The sequence below is a fragment of the Vulpes lagopus genome, chromosome 6, assembly GCF_018345385.1.
Source record: "Vulpes lagopus strain Blue_001 chromosome 6, ASM1834538v1, whole genome shotgun sequence".
NCBI classification, from domain to species: domain Eukaryota; kingdom Metazoa; phylum Chordata; class Mammalia; order Carnivora; family Canidae; genus Vulpes; species Vulpes lagopus.
The window spans coordinates 34,045,820-34,060,859 of NC_054829.1; the positions used below are offsets into that span (position 1 = coordinate 34,045,820).

At 42.5% G+C, this 15,040-nt stretch overlaps 1 protein-coding gene across 1 annotated transcript in view; it reads right to left on the reverse strand.

Annotated features, from left to right (window-relative positions):
• The window catches only part of LOC121492883 (protein farnesyltransferase subunit beta), a 66,127-nt gene that overhangs the window by 24,706 nt on the left and 26,381 nt on the right, over positions 1–15,040 (reverse strand). Inside the window, exons 4-6 of the mRNA XM_041758133.1 lie at positions 13,532–13,623; positions 4,431–4,577; positions 4,247–4,330 (exon numbers count right to left, since the gene is read on the reverse strand). Of these exons, the coding sequence (XP_041614067.1) occupies positions 4,247–4,330; positions 4,431–4,577; positions 13,532–13,623 (323 nt within the window). The remainder of the gene's footprint in view (positions 1–4,246; positions 4,331–4,430; positions 4,578–13,531; positions 13,624–15,040) is intronic.

The following is a 15,040-nucleotide window of genomic DNA, read 5'->3' on the forward strand; positions in this document are numbered from 1 at the left end:
TACAATGAAGACAAAAACTGTCTGTTCTGATTCTGCTTACAAATCCTTTTTCTAAGGGCTCCTAAGGAATATAAAAGGGAGGAAAGAGAAGAGTCCAGTTTCCATATCTTTCAATATGGACATCATACTAAGCCAAACTTACGAGGTATTCCACAGAAATCTCTGCGGAAGCTGCAAGCGTTATTATCCTACCAGCCTTTTCATCAGCCTGCTCACACTGGCCAAGGCACAGCAGAGGCTGAGTTAGTTCAGCAGGCATCAGAAGCATGCAAGAGGCCTACATGCCAAACATTATCATCAACCACAAGCTAACTTCAGAGGTCTGATCTAATTTCTTTCAGGTTTTGAGCCTCTCATAGGGGTTCCACAGTATTTGCTCTTGAACCTTAATGTAACCTCTGAGGTAGGGAGGTAGCCAACAATGTAGCCTGCCTCTCCCTAACGGGAGAACTGAGACATCATGCCAGAAGCCTCTAGTCCTAGATCTCACACGGAAATGGGGAGGGAACAAAACACACCTTTTTCATGCAGTTTCTTCCTCTCTCCATCCATCTACTCATCACATCTCTCAAATCTGTTCACTACTCTCCATTGTCTCTGCTGTCCCCCAAATCCAAGTCACCATTACCAGGATCAACTTCCTGCCTGGTCTTCCTCCCTTCAGCCCTGAAACCAGAGGACTTTTACTATAACATGCCAATCTATTACTGCCACTGGAGAAGTTCTAATAAAAATACAAATCAGACCACATCACTATCTACTTAAAACTGGTCTGTGGCCTCCCACTGCTCTTAAACTCCCTACTTCTTAAGGAGATTTCAGGACCCCTCAAGTCTGGTCCCAGACTGTCCTTCCAGCTTCACTTCTACTGCCTATGAGGCCCTCTATACTTCAGCAACACGAAACTGCTTTCTTGGACATACTCTACACCCTGTCACCTCAACTTTAGCAAATGCTGGCTCTCTGTCTACGCCCCCTACCCTCACAGAACGCTCCAAGTTATACAATCTAGATTAGGAGGTCAGTAATAAATAATTACTGCTTTCCTGAGAACTGAGAAAGAATGGCACTTGCCAGGAATTCACTGCAATCTGATCACTGGCAGCACACCAGTGCCATAAACCCTTGAACAAACTTATCCCAGAAACAATTAGGAATTGTGACAGACAGGAAAGATTGAGAGACCACTCTGTCTAACTCAGAATGAGACATACTAGCCTCCAGCTGCCCAAATGTAACCCCGCCCCCCATTTCCCCCCACTCCCATCACTGCTGCTTCTCTCCTGGTCAAACCCACTCAACAAGCACTCTGGAGTCCTGGCTGACACTTTCAGGCAAAGGACAATGAAATACCAAGCAAGAAATGATGCAATTGGGATACTTGAAACCAGGCAAAGCAAGTAAGTGTTGGTGTCTCTGATCCTATGCAAATAAAAAGCATGGCTAGGATGGAGCACATTATCAGAGGAGCTTAGGTACAGGTAACATGGCTGCAGGACTCTTTGGTGGAATAGATACATTTTACTGGAGAAGTTTTCTAGCATTTGTCTAGCAGATATAAATAAGACCACTGGGGGAAAAAAAAAACCTCGCGCTGGAACTAATAAGTTAGAGAATAATCACATCTGAAAAAGGTATGTGATACAATGCTAAAACAATCTGGCTTTTGCCTACTAATGTCAAAAGTTTTTAAAAGCTAATTTTTGAGATTGTGCATATTCAGTTGGACTATCTTAGAACAGAAATGAAGGGGATCCCTGGGTGGCTCAGGGGTTTGGCGCCTGCCTTTGGCCCAGGGCGCGATCCTGGAGTCCCGGGATCGAGTCCCACATCGGGCTCCCGGCATGGAGCCTGCTTTTCCCTCCTCCTGTGTCTCTGCCTCTCTCTCTCTCTCTCTCTCTCTCTCTCATAAATAAATAAATAAATAAATAAATAAATAAATAAATCTAAAAAAAAAAAAGAACAGAAATGAAAATATAGTGCCTGTGAGGGGGGGGGGGAAACACTTTTAACTTTTTCCTTAAGAAAGGTCAACACAATACTACTTTTCTTCATTAGTTATATTGGTTTTGCTGGCATTTACAGGGTTAAAAATGAGACAACAGGCCCCAAATGGAGTCACTTATGCTAAGCCCCACCTCACCAAACTGATACTTAATCACAGTTTCAGCTCCCTAGAAATGAAATCTTAAACCAGTTAATCAGGAATCACCTGATCAGCACTGGTTAGGTCATGTGCCTGCTAGAATCCGGCTGCGCCCTAAAGGAAAGTAACCTTGCAATAACTGACCCACTTGGTTTGCTGAGTATGACTTCCTTGCTCTGGCTCCTTTCTGCCTACAAAAGTCTCTTCATTTTGTGTAGCTCCTGGGAGTACCTTTCTATCTCCTGAGTTAGATGCTGCTGATTTGAACAGATTTTTGCTCAAACTCTTACATTTGTAAAATTTGCCTCAGTTTACATTTTAACAATGTAGCAGATTGTTAAAATTTTAAGAGATATTGGGATATTATGATATAATAAAAATACATATTTGGTTTTCTCCCAGATTCCTGGTACAGGGCTCCTAAAATCCTTGGAATGGGATGAGCACTGGGTGTTATACTATATGTTGGCAAATTGAATTTAAATTTTAAAAAAATGAATATTCATCCACAATGCATGCAGTATAATCAAATAAAATATGAACTACCAAAAAAAAAAAAAAAAACACCCTTGGAATTTCCTGAGTGACTGGGTGATAGGAGAGTCTTTAGTTATTCAGAACAAGCCCAGGTCAAGCACACCTGCATTATGCTAATGAGCTGACTCCTGGAGGATGGGCTGCTTGCTGAAGGGATGGACCACATGATTAGAGGGTTGGAACTTCTAGACCCACTCTCCTGAGGGGAGAGGCTGCAGAATGACTGAATTACCAATGGCCAGTGATTTCATCAATCATGACTCTACAACACAACTTCCAGAAAAACCCTAAGTGAATGGATCTGGGAAGCTTCCGGGTTGGTGAATGTATCCATGTGCCAGCCAGGAGGGTGGCATACTCCAACTTCCAGGGATAGAAATTCCTGTACTCTGGGCCCTTCCAACCTCGCCCTACATACCTCTTCATCTGGCTGTTTATTTGTGTCCTTTATAATATCCTTTGTAATAAACCAAAAAGTAAAGTGTTTCCCTGAGTCCTGTAAGCCATCCTACCAGGTTGCTGAACCTGAAGAGGGGTCATGGGAACCTCTGATTTGCAGCCGAGTCAGACAGAAGTGTGAGTAACATGGGGACACACATCTTGTGACTAGCATCTGAAATGGGGTGATCCTGTGGGACTGAGCCCTTAACCTGTGGAATCTGAGCTAAATCTGGTTAGCTGGCATCAAAATTATTTAACAGGAGAAAAAAAACACATACATCTGGTGCTGGAAGTGTTATAAGAAACCATTTTTCCAATGGGTAACAGGTTTTTGGTTTGAATAGACACATTATGTTTTCTTCTCCCCCCTTACTTTCAAACCAATGGTTAGGCCAGAAAATTAATCAACTTATATAGAAGCTAAACACATTTACAAATAAGGCAGTAAGATGGCTTTGCTATAGAAATCTCAAAAAACCATACTTTTGTGATTAAATAATAAGAAGTTAGTATAAAATCTCAATGATGTGCCACCTTTGAGAAATGACTTAGTGACTCCCCACATGCTTTAGTAATCTCCTGCCAGATGAGCGAGGTACTTACTAGGTACATCAGATAATTTTAGAGTAAAATAGTAATTTTGAGCCAACTGGTCTTATTGAAACTCTATTTCCCTGCACTCAACTGGCCCCCACGGGTTTTTGCACCTCCCAGAAAATTCTCATAGAGGTGATAGACATTCTCACAGTTTCATCAAATTCATTCAGAAAATATTTAGGAGGTCTCTACTGGGCTTCCTTCTCCTTGCCTATCCCAGAGAGATAAAAAGCTCTATCCCACTATATAGTTATATGTTATGTCATTTTATACCAACCAAATAAATTTTTGATTTTTAAAATAAAAGCATTTGATTTTGTTCTTGTCTTATATTTTGACATTTACATAGAAGTGACAGTGCCACCTAAAGACATCTGTATCATGTTTACCATGATTATGGACTGTATCACTGAAAGTCATTCTATGTCAGCAGATTCTCTATGTTGTTTCTTGGGTTTGGCATCTCCAATGGCAGATAAGCTCTAGAATCTACTAATGCAGCAGCCTGAGAAAAACCCCACTCACCTCACATCCACCTCACCTCCAACGTGCATGAGAAAAGAGCCATCAGGTTGCTTCAAAGAGTACAAATACTGAAGAAGCTTCTCTCTGAGAAACAAATAGGCGAGAGGCAAGAGACAGCAATGGTCAGTTCAGTGTCAGCAGGCGGGGCCCTCCGGGTATCTGGCACTGCTGGCTTTGGCTGTACCTGTTGATGACGCCATAGGCCTCCTCGGTGCCAATGATGCACAAGGCATTGACTGCTGCATATGTGGGTGCAAGGTGCGGGTACTGGCCAGGGCCCCCTCCAAAGCCACCTTCTGGACTTTGACACAGCTCCAGGAACTGACACACACTAGGTACACAGCCAAAGGGAAAACCCAAGTCAGAGAGTATTCACTTAAAAACATCAACTCTCACCAGAGTCCATGACTTTGCCCCAAAGGGGGAAAAAACCCTTTCCCACCTACTGAACATATATTGAATATAATTAACCTCTGGAAAGGGCCTAACTCTCTACCCTGCTATTCTGAATGCCTTTCTTTCTGGGTTTTGCATTTAAGGACTCACCTAGCTGTGAAGCAAGGAGCAGACCACCAGGCTAATACAAACAGCCTTTCATAGAACTGGAAATAATAAGTCTCATGCTTCTTAGTCAAATCTTTCCCATACTCTTCACTTGGCTTGCCATCCTGGGTCTGTGGAACCAGTCCCTTCGCCCTGCCTCTGAGGTCCCTAAATTGAATTCTGCCTAAACTGTGGTGGTGCCCAAATATTGTCCACGCCAACCACCCTGGTCAACAGCCACCACCTCGGCCTACCCAGAACACTTAAAAAGATGTCTTCTTGCTCCCAGGGGCTTCTGGCTTTTATTCCTACCACCAGCAAGAAACAAGCTGTAATGGAGTCTGCCTCCATGGTTAGGAGAACAAAAGAAATTGACTTCTATCATGCTCACCTCAATTGTGGCCAACTTTAGCAATGCTGACTCATATCACAAAAATGAATCCCGGCCTAGAGGCTTTTGGAGAATTTTTTCACACCAATCCATAGAGGCTCCAGTTCCCTCACTGATGGAAAACGTTCATTGAGGGTTTGCCTCCAAGCATGGCATCTGGTTGCCTAGAGGCAACATCCTTGCCTGAGGTCAAACCCAGGGAGCCCCTAGTTATCCAAGGTCCTCTAAAGTTCACCGGGAAGGGGTACCCCAGGAATGTCCTGGTTATCGAGCTCTTTCCCCACAACTCAGTCAAGATCACAGGCTTCCTATTCGGACAAGCTTCCATTTAAGAGAACAAGCTGCAAATCTCTGCCCTAGTGCTCGGGCAGCCTTCTTTCCCTGGACTCTTTGATTTCATTCTTTCTTATCTACTGCTGCCACATAGAGACCACATAGAGTCTAGTTCATCCCCATGGGGGCACAAGTTTATTACTGCTTTTCTGTATCATATCTGATGACTTTTGATTTCAGACCTTCCATTATCTGTCAGGGACAGCAAGAGAAAATGCTGCTGATTCACTACTAGAGCTCTGAAGTCTTCACAGGTTAAAAAAAAAAAAAAAATACACACTCCCTTAAATCTGCACCTCAGATTTTACTGTAGGAAACAGGAGGAAGTTGATCCTCTGAAGTTGGATCATCAGAGGAGGAAGACAGTTCTCTGGCTTTTTTGTAATAGCAATTTTCACAGAGAAAATAAGTTTGTTCCTAACGTATTTTCCAAACCTTCATCAATTCATATCCTATTTCCTGGAAACAAATAGCTAATAAATTCACATCCTGACAAAGCTGGCTGTACTAGCATACAAAAAAAAAAAAAAAGGTTTTAGTTGATATAAAACTTAACAGCACATTAAAAAAAAAAAAAATGAAAAGAAAAAGAGTCACCTAGTCATCCATTCATTCTCTTTCCCAACTCCCAAGATAGAATCCTGCCAAATCCAACACCCTGATCCTGTAGCTTAATGTCCAATGATCTGGGATCTGAATGTACCAGACACCTTTAAATCATCCCTCCATGCCAACCTCCCTCAGCTGACATGCAGCATCTGACTGGCCACAGGGCTACGTTAGGGGGCAGGGTTGGGCTTTTCTGGACTCTCAGATGTTCCCATATAACAGAACATTCTGCTCCAGAGGCTTTCCAACTCACACCTTAAGGACCTGGCAAACTGACCGTGAAGCTACCAACTGTCATTAGCAGAGTTCTTAGCAACTATGAAAACCAAAATGTGATTGAGACTTCTATCTATAGAAAGGGGGAGGAAAAATTTATCTTAGAGACCAGAAATTCACCAACCTAGTTAAAAAAAAAAAATCACAAGCAGGAAACATGATGCAAACACCAAGAGTGACAGACTCTATGAAGAACAGGTATTCATGCATCATTAGTACTATGACAAAAAAAGCTAGTAACCTGTTTTCTTTCAAGTCAGCAAGGCATTTCATTCTAGCTAATGTGACAATTACCAACAAAGTGGGAAACTATCTTTAAGATCAGGGATTGTTTTTTTTAAGATTTTATTTATTTTTTCATGAAAGACACACAGAGAGAGGCAGAGACACAGGCAGAGGGAAAAGGGGAGCCCGAGGTGGGACTCAGTCCCACGACTCCAGGACCACGACTTGGACTGAGGGCAGCGCCAAACCGCCACCCATGCTGCCCCCAAGATCAGGGATTTCCTTCCTTCCTTCCTTCCTTCCTTCCTTCCTTCCTTCCTTCCTCCCTCCCTCCCTCTCTCTTTTTTCTTCCTTTCTTTCTTTTCTTTCTTTCTTTCTTTCTCTCTTTCTTTCTTTCTTCTTCCCTTCCTTCCTTCCTTTTTTCTTTTTTTAAGATCAGGGATTTTCAAACCCAACATGTGTATACCACAATCACTGGAGAGTGAGTAAACAGAGACAAGCCTGGGCCTCCATATTTTTACCAAATTCCCAAATGAAGTGACTATATACAAAGTCTAAGAATCACAGGCCTTAGCTGAGCAATCAGAATCATTTGGGGTATGTTTTTTTAAAAAATTCAAAGCCGGGATCCCTGGGTGGCGCAGCGGTTTGGCGCCTGCCTTTGGCCCAGGACGCGATCCTGGAGACCGGGATCGAATCCCACGTCGGGCTCCCGGTGCATGGAGCCTGCTTCTCCCTCTGCCTGTGTCTCTGCTTCTCTCTCTATCTCTCTGTGACTATCATAAATAAATAAAAATTAAAAAAAATAATAAAAAAAATAAATAAATAAATAAAAATAAAAAATTCAAAGCCCAGGCCATACTTAATACCAATGAACTCAGAATCACTGAGGGTGGGACCCAAGTGGCCATGTTTTTTTTTTTTAATTCCCATGTGGCTCCAATCAATGTACTGCCAAATATCAGTGCCTCTCAAACTTGAGTGCACATGGAAATCACCTGAGAACCTTGTTAAACTGCAGCTCTGACTCAGAAGAGCTAAGTGGGCTTGAGAGTCGGCTCTTTCAGCAAACTCCAGGTGGCAGTAATGCCACTAGTCTGGGGAACCACATTTTGGGTAGCAATGCGAAAGATCTGTACTGTCCAATAGGCAGTGACTAGCCACATGAGACCATTTAAATTTTAAACTGAATTAATTAAATTAAGTTAAATGAATTTAAAATTTAGCTCTTCGGTCACACAAGCCACACTGCAACTGTTCAATAGCTACATGCCTCCAGTGGCTACCGCAAAATAGAGAACATTTCCATCATTGTGGAAAATTCTATCAAACATCAATCAATCACTGTGATTCAAATTAAAAAGTCTATGAGAAGGAGGCCAGGGTGATTCAGTGGTTGAGTGTCTGCCTTTGGCTCAGGGCATGATCTCAGGGTCCTGGGATCGAGTGCCACATCAGGCTCCCGAGAGGGAGCCTGCTTTTCCCTTTGCCTATGTTTCTGCCTTTCTCTCTGTGTCTCTCATGAATAAATAAGTAAAGTCTTTAAAAAAAAAAAAAAGTCTGTGAGACCTGTGAGAAGATCAAGTTCAAAGCAAGAGTATCAATGATTTACTGTCAGCCTCATAAGGGGTTTATTCAGACTTTGAGGTGATGGTTGAAAAATGACCTAAAGTGCTTGATTCTAGGTATCGCTGTCACCAACTTGGACGAAGTATGCTAAAGCATGTACAGTGAACAAATAATTCCAAAGGAGAAGAGAAACACCTCCAAGATGAGAATTAAAGTCCAGAATAACAAAACAAATCAGAAGCACATAAGAATAAAACAAATGGAACAGGGACAAGTAACAAATAATATACTTAGGCATGGCAGGAGTGGGGATGAATAAAGCATATAAATTTACCAAGGGAAGGGCTAGGAATTTAAGAGAAAAATGATTAAAGGTTAGGGCCCATGAGTTGTGAATTAAAATGAGAACACTTGCTAAGAGCGCCACAAACATAGTGCTGGGGGCGCCTGCATGGCTCCATTGGTAAAGCATCTGCCTTCGGCTCAGGTCATGATCTCAGGGTCCTGGGTTCGAGTTCTGCATCAGGCTCCCTGCTCAGCAAGAAATCTGCTCTCTCTCTCTCTCTTTCTCTCTCTCTCCATACCCCTGTACCTCACTCATGCATGCTCTTTTTCACTCACTCTCTTTCTCGAATAAATAAATAAAATCTAAGTAAATGAATGAATGAATGAAACACAATGGTGATCATAACCATATCTGGCTCGAGCCTCCATTTTCCAACTCAAAGGAGGTTTAGGTGAGAGTCATAAAAATGACTAAATATTAAAAATATTAAATGGCTTAATATTACAGGCAAACACTGTGAGGAAGCTACGCAGCAAAATACACCAAGTGTACAAAAGGTAATTGCACAAACCTTCTAGTAGAGAAATGAACAGCAAAGCTGATCTGCAGCAGCAGAATTCAGGTGAGAGCTAAGGAGACCTTCAGTACCAGAACAGCTTACCAGACAGACTGCTGGCCTAGAGTAAGTTACAAATATGACAGCTTTGGAAATCGGAACAGTCATCCTTGAGCAGGATGGCTTGGAAGGTGAGGCCGATACAAGATGGATGCATGGGTATCAGGCTTCCTCTAGGACTACGTCTTCTGAATTTCCCACCAGAAAACAACTTGGGCTTAGTCTGAGGGAGAGTCAAACTTCCCTAGGATAGTACAGCAGGGTTTGGGTGAATGACAGGCGGGCCTTGCCCCCATTCCAGGAGGCCCTGGCAACCTGGAGAATCTGATACATTGTGTGGCTTCATCAAGTGCGGTCAGCCTCTGGATGCTGCTGTTCTGGAACTATGGTCAAGCCTGAAGTTGGTCATTTTAGAGCAGGGCTTCTCTACCTTGGCACTACTGACATTTTGGGCTGCACAGCTGTTCATTGGTGGAACCGTCCTATGGAGGATATCCGGCAGCACCCCTGACCTCTACACCCCACTAGCCACCAGCGGTGCCTGGTGTTCATTGGTGGAACTGTCCTATGGAGGATATCCGGCAGCACCCCTGACCTCTACACCCCACTAGCCACCAGCGGTGCCTGGCCAAAAAAATCCCTAGGACACAAAGGACCACCTAAGGTATCTTCACAGAAAGGTAAGGAACCAGCCATAGTATGTTTAAAAATTAAAACGAAAAATATTTAAAGGGCTATTCAGGAGATCAGCTGTTAATAACCTTTTGAAAGGGAAATAGTAAAACACTGACACTTTCATGAAAATTTAAATTTAGTATTTGAAAAAAGTGTATAAGCAGAAAAGTCCTACAATAATTAAAGACAATGTTTAGATCTTACAGAAGCTGAAAAACCTAACTTTAACAGTGCAGTGGTCTCCCTGTGATTTCACTTCACTCTGTGTGTTATATACATTCAAGTAATTTTCAATAACAAAAGTATGGGATTCTCATTAAAGGATGCTTCCTTCCATGCTAAAATCATCAACAAATGAACTCAGTCCGGTCCCAAAATATTAATTTATTTCAGGTAAACAATTTGTGGATGCAGGCTCTCAAGAGTGGCAAACTAAAGTCCTACCTATAAATATATTGTTCTTGAAAGGCCTGAGACCAGCAGTTAAAATCTGGCTTTGCTGGCTGCAGTAGGCAGTCACAGTAGCTGAAAAAGTCATTCTGTCCACTAGAGGGAACTCAGCTTGCCATACTGTTCCCTAAACAAATAGAAGCACAACACTGAACAAAATAAGAAAGAGAAATGTGTGCCGTGTGTGTGTGTGTGTGTGTGTGTGTGTGTGTGTGTGTGTGTGTTCTGCACTAGGTGGTAGGTGGGGAAAGAAAAGAACAGGAAAACAATAATACTGGAGGGGCACCTGGTTAAGCATCTGCCTTTGGCTCAAACCATGATCCTGGGGTTCTGGGATGGAGCCTAGCACTGGGCTCCCTGCTCAGCGGGGAGCTCCCTGCTCCCCTTCTCCCTCTACCTTCCTACTTGTGCTGGGTGTGTGTCTCTCTCAAATAAATAAATAAATAAATAAATAAATAAATAAATAAATAAATAAATAAAATCTCTAATAATAACAATAATACTTGAGAGCTAAACTCTGCCTTTTAATAGCTGTATGAAGAAGGGAACAGAAACCTGATGACATTTTCAAAGCATTTCTTTTCTCTGTGCAAAATAAATAAAAAGGCAATATCCTATATCAGATTGTCTTTAAAAAGTCCCCTGTAAAGTTTCTCTTACAGAAGTCATTAAGATTTCTCTGTATCTTACTAAAAATAGTTTATTTCCTCATATGTCAGAGTTACTAAGCTCATTGATAACAGACATTATCTGTACCTAGAATAAACTGTCAGCTAGGCACAAAACAAAATTCATTATTGGAAAGTCTAAGTAATTCTTTAAAAGTTTCCTTAATCAGAAGAACCACAAGGAAAGATTTTAAGGCAGCTGGGAAGCAGAAATTCTCATTCACTATCACGTGGTTCTTAAAATTAGAACAAACTAGCTTTTTAGGTTTAAAATATTCTTTTAATTACAAAACAATTAAATAAACAAAATTTTAGAACATGCAAATAGGCTTAGGGGGGAAAAAATCACCTTTAACCCTGCCATCCAGAAGTATGAAGCATGTATGTATCTTTCTGGTTTTCGCTATGCACGTAACCAGCTATATTTTAATCTATAGAAGTTGAATCTTTTTTTTTTAAGATTTTATTTATTCATGAGAGACACAGAAAGAGGCAGAGACACAGGCAGAGGGAGAAGCAGGCTCCTCGTAGGGAGCCCGATGCAGAATTCAATCCCAGGACCCCAGGATCACAACCTGAGCTAAAGGCAGACACCCAACCACTGAGCAACCCAGGTGTCCCTAGAAGTTGAATCCTTTTAACTACCTTTCCTCACTTAAATCATGAACATCTTTCTAGATAAATGTATGCATTTTTAAAAAGACATTATTTATTTATTAGAGAGAGAGAGAGAGCATGAGCAGAGAAGAGGGACAGGAAGAGGGAGACCCCAGACCCCAGATCATGACCTGAACCAAAGGCAGATGCTTAACTAATGGAGCCACTCAGGCGCCTCGTGTGCATTTTTATCAACAAATATATAGTTCATAGGTGTACATTTTTATTAAAGTATAATTGATATATACCATTGTATACTTTCACGTGTACAACACAGTGATTTGCTATTTGTATATACTACAAAATGCTCACTGCAAGGCAAGTTAATATCTGTTAACTTAAATTTTTAAATGGCTGCAGAGTATTTCACTATATGTACTGCACCATATTTTAATTAAGCTTCAAACACACTTTAACACATTCTTACTGTGGATATTTAGGGTGTGTCCAGGTGTTCACTGTGGAAAGCCCTTTAATGGGGCCCTCTTCCTATCTGATGTTGCCATGAGAGCTACTCTGACACTCCCTCAGCAAACCCTTACCTATGCAACAACCTAGAAAACACTCAAAATTTATGCTGACCCAAGTGTGACTGAGGTCTTCCTCTTCAGGAACTACAACCCCCTCCGGGCACACCTATACTTCCCTGTCTGAATCCTCCATTTCTCTTTTTCTTCTCTCATCTCCGACTTTCCCATTCTCCCCAGTGTACATCCTAATCGTGTATGTGTGGGGGAGAAACTTCCCAAACAATCTACAACCCCCAACTGGTATTTCAAAAACACATGGGCCTTTGACAATTAAATTCCTGTTATTGCAGAAACTGTGTCCAATTCTACTTCCAGAGCTAGAAGCAACTAGGCTTGCAGCAGCAGCATCATGAGGACAATGCATATTTTTCCTCTCCCTCAGAGAGCTTCACGCACATCGCAAGGGTTAACTGCCTAATTCTTTATTATCTTCCCTATCCACAGTCATCACAAGACACCCTGCTCAGGAAGGCAAGAATGAGACGTTATTGTTAAGACAGAATGAATGAGACAATGTGTGGTTCTGTTCTTCTGACCTGACAGTATGACCCGGGCAGGGGCACTGGGACCAGGGCAGGGCACAGGCTGGCCTCCATGGGTCCTTTACATGGTTATTGTTGTGTGCTGCGGGAAAACAAACCTGGCTCATGGGCCTTCCCTTTCTGACTCCTGTCCCTAAGAGCACCAGAAGAGCAGATGAACTCAAGATGCTGCCAAGGGAGTGTGTGCTCTTTCTCTTAGTGAGAACTGGGGCGTTGGATCCAATTCCTGGCTGCCCTTTTCCATCCCAGGTACCCCTAAGATTAGAGCGATGATTAGTTTCTTTTTTAAAATATCATTGTGATGAGCTTCTAAGGATGAGGTGCCATAGCCATTCCCAGAACACCATCTGCACTAGCAGTTTGAGAAGAATCTTAGTTGCTTAGATCTCATAAATCAGAAGTTTAAGAAAATGGTGAGTCAAGGCATTTGCACACCAAGAGTCTAACATATCTAGCACCATCAAGAGCCGCACTGTCCCCAAGGCATTGATGAGGAGGGAGGTCTATAGAAGTGTTTATGGAAGGTGGGGGCATTTTTGTTCATTGGTTTGGCACATGCTTCCCCACAGAAGCTATTCAAATTCATACTGTACTTTCTGGCAAAATCATGTCTCTCAGAATTGATGATGAAGAATTTTCTCAAAGACCAGAGCAAGAGCCAAAAGAAAAGGCCACAGAAGAAACCAGAATCCTTCATTTGGGAGTTCAAAGTCTTGTTCTACCCACGAGCTCACAATAGGCTTCTGAAGTGGAGGAGTTTCAGGAAGTCACTGGGGTCAAGGGGAGGGCAAGGGTATCTTTGTAGCGCGATGTGTTTTTCACTCAAAATCAATAAAACAGAAACAAAATAAAAAGAACCCCTGACTCAAAATAGGATTTCAAAGAACAGTCCAGATTCCCTGGAGCCAGACTCACTCTGTGGCCACCATCTGGGGGATGGGTTCATCTAGTAGTTCCAAGCTGTGCAGGATCCAGTAGCAGAGCCATGGGCGGCTGGCATCCAGACACTGAGAAAGGCACAGGGGAAAAAACACACCCCTTATTCAGAATCATTCCCAGATGCTGCTGACAAGGCAACATGTGTCGCACCCTGGCAGCCCGGAAAGGGGGAGGAGAGCACCTTATGAACAATAAGTGAATGAAGGACGCTCTGCTTTATGGCCCCAGCTAGCAGCTGAAATGACCATATGTGCAGAAAGGACAACGGGACAAAGTTTACCTTGAACCCTCTGGGTCCTTCCCTGGCAAGCACCAAAAGAAGGCCAAGGGGAGGAGCACCCACATGCTAGGAGGTTAACTCATGCTATTTTCCCAGTGTAGAACCCAGGAGACCTAGACTCTCAGCGATTTCCTGGATTAACTCATTCATTGATTCAACAAATATTTAGTACCTCCTTGTGTGTGCCAAGCATTGTATTAGATACAGGGGTTACAGTAATGAATAAACATCAGTTCCTACACTTGAGATGCTTGGGATAGAGAATGTGTGTGTTCATCTGTAGAGGAAGAGGGCTCTAGATGGATGCATTTAATCATGAGTTACCTTATGGCTTTCTGGGTCAAGATGGCACACAACACACACATATGTGTACCTGAATTATGGTATGTGCTGCAATGGGCAGTAGCAGAGTCCTGAGGGAGCACATGAGGAGCTTCATTCTGCCTAGGGGGCTGGAAAAGCTTCCCAAGGTGACACATGGGCCACTTTGGATCCTAATTTAACCCATAAACATGTACAGAGCATTCAAGGCAGGCAGGCAGATAGTATTATTGCTCTAGTTTTCCAGATTAAAAGCATATAAACGAGATCCAGAGAGATTAACTTTTTCCAAATGACAAAAGACCTCAAATGTTAGAGCGGATATATGAAGCCAGGTTTCTGGACTCTCACTCCAGTGCTCTTTCCATTGGTCCAAGCTACCCTCTTCATAAATGCACTGACTGTCCCCAGCTGTGGCTAGGCTGCCACTTAGGAAGCAGTTGGTGTGGATCCTGCCTGCCTGGGTTGGAGTCCCAGCTCCTCTTAGAGCTATGTACTTCTGAGCAAACGACTTAATCCGGCTATATCTGCTTCCTCATCTGTAAAAAATACTGACCTACCTCACAGAGTAGGTGAGATAAGGCATGGTAAGCTTTTAGTACTCCATTCAACTGTTAGCTGGTATGGTATTAACTGTATCAGGCTCACTGTACCCTAACAACTGAGGACTTGTGTCAAGGATTGAAAATTTTGACCCCAAGGCCAAGTCTAGCCCATAGACATGTTCTGCTTGTTCCTGGTAGTACTTTGTTTTTTAAGTAGAATTAGTTGCAACATTTAGGCACTGGGAGATTCACACAGAAATCTGGATTTCTGGCTTAATTTGAAAAAAGAGACAGAAATCTGGCAAACCTGGTTCTGCATTCCTGGATAGCAATACCTGG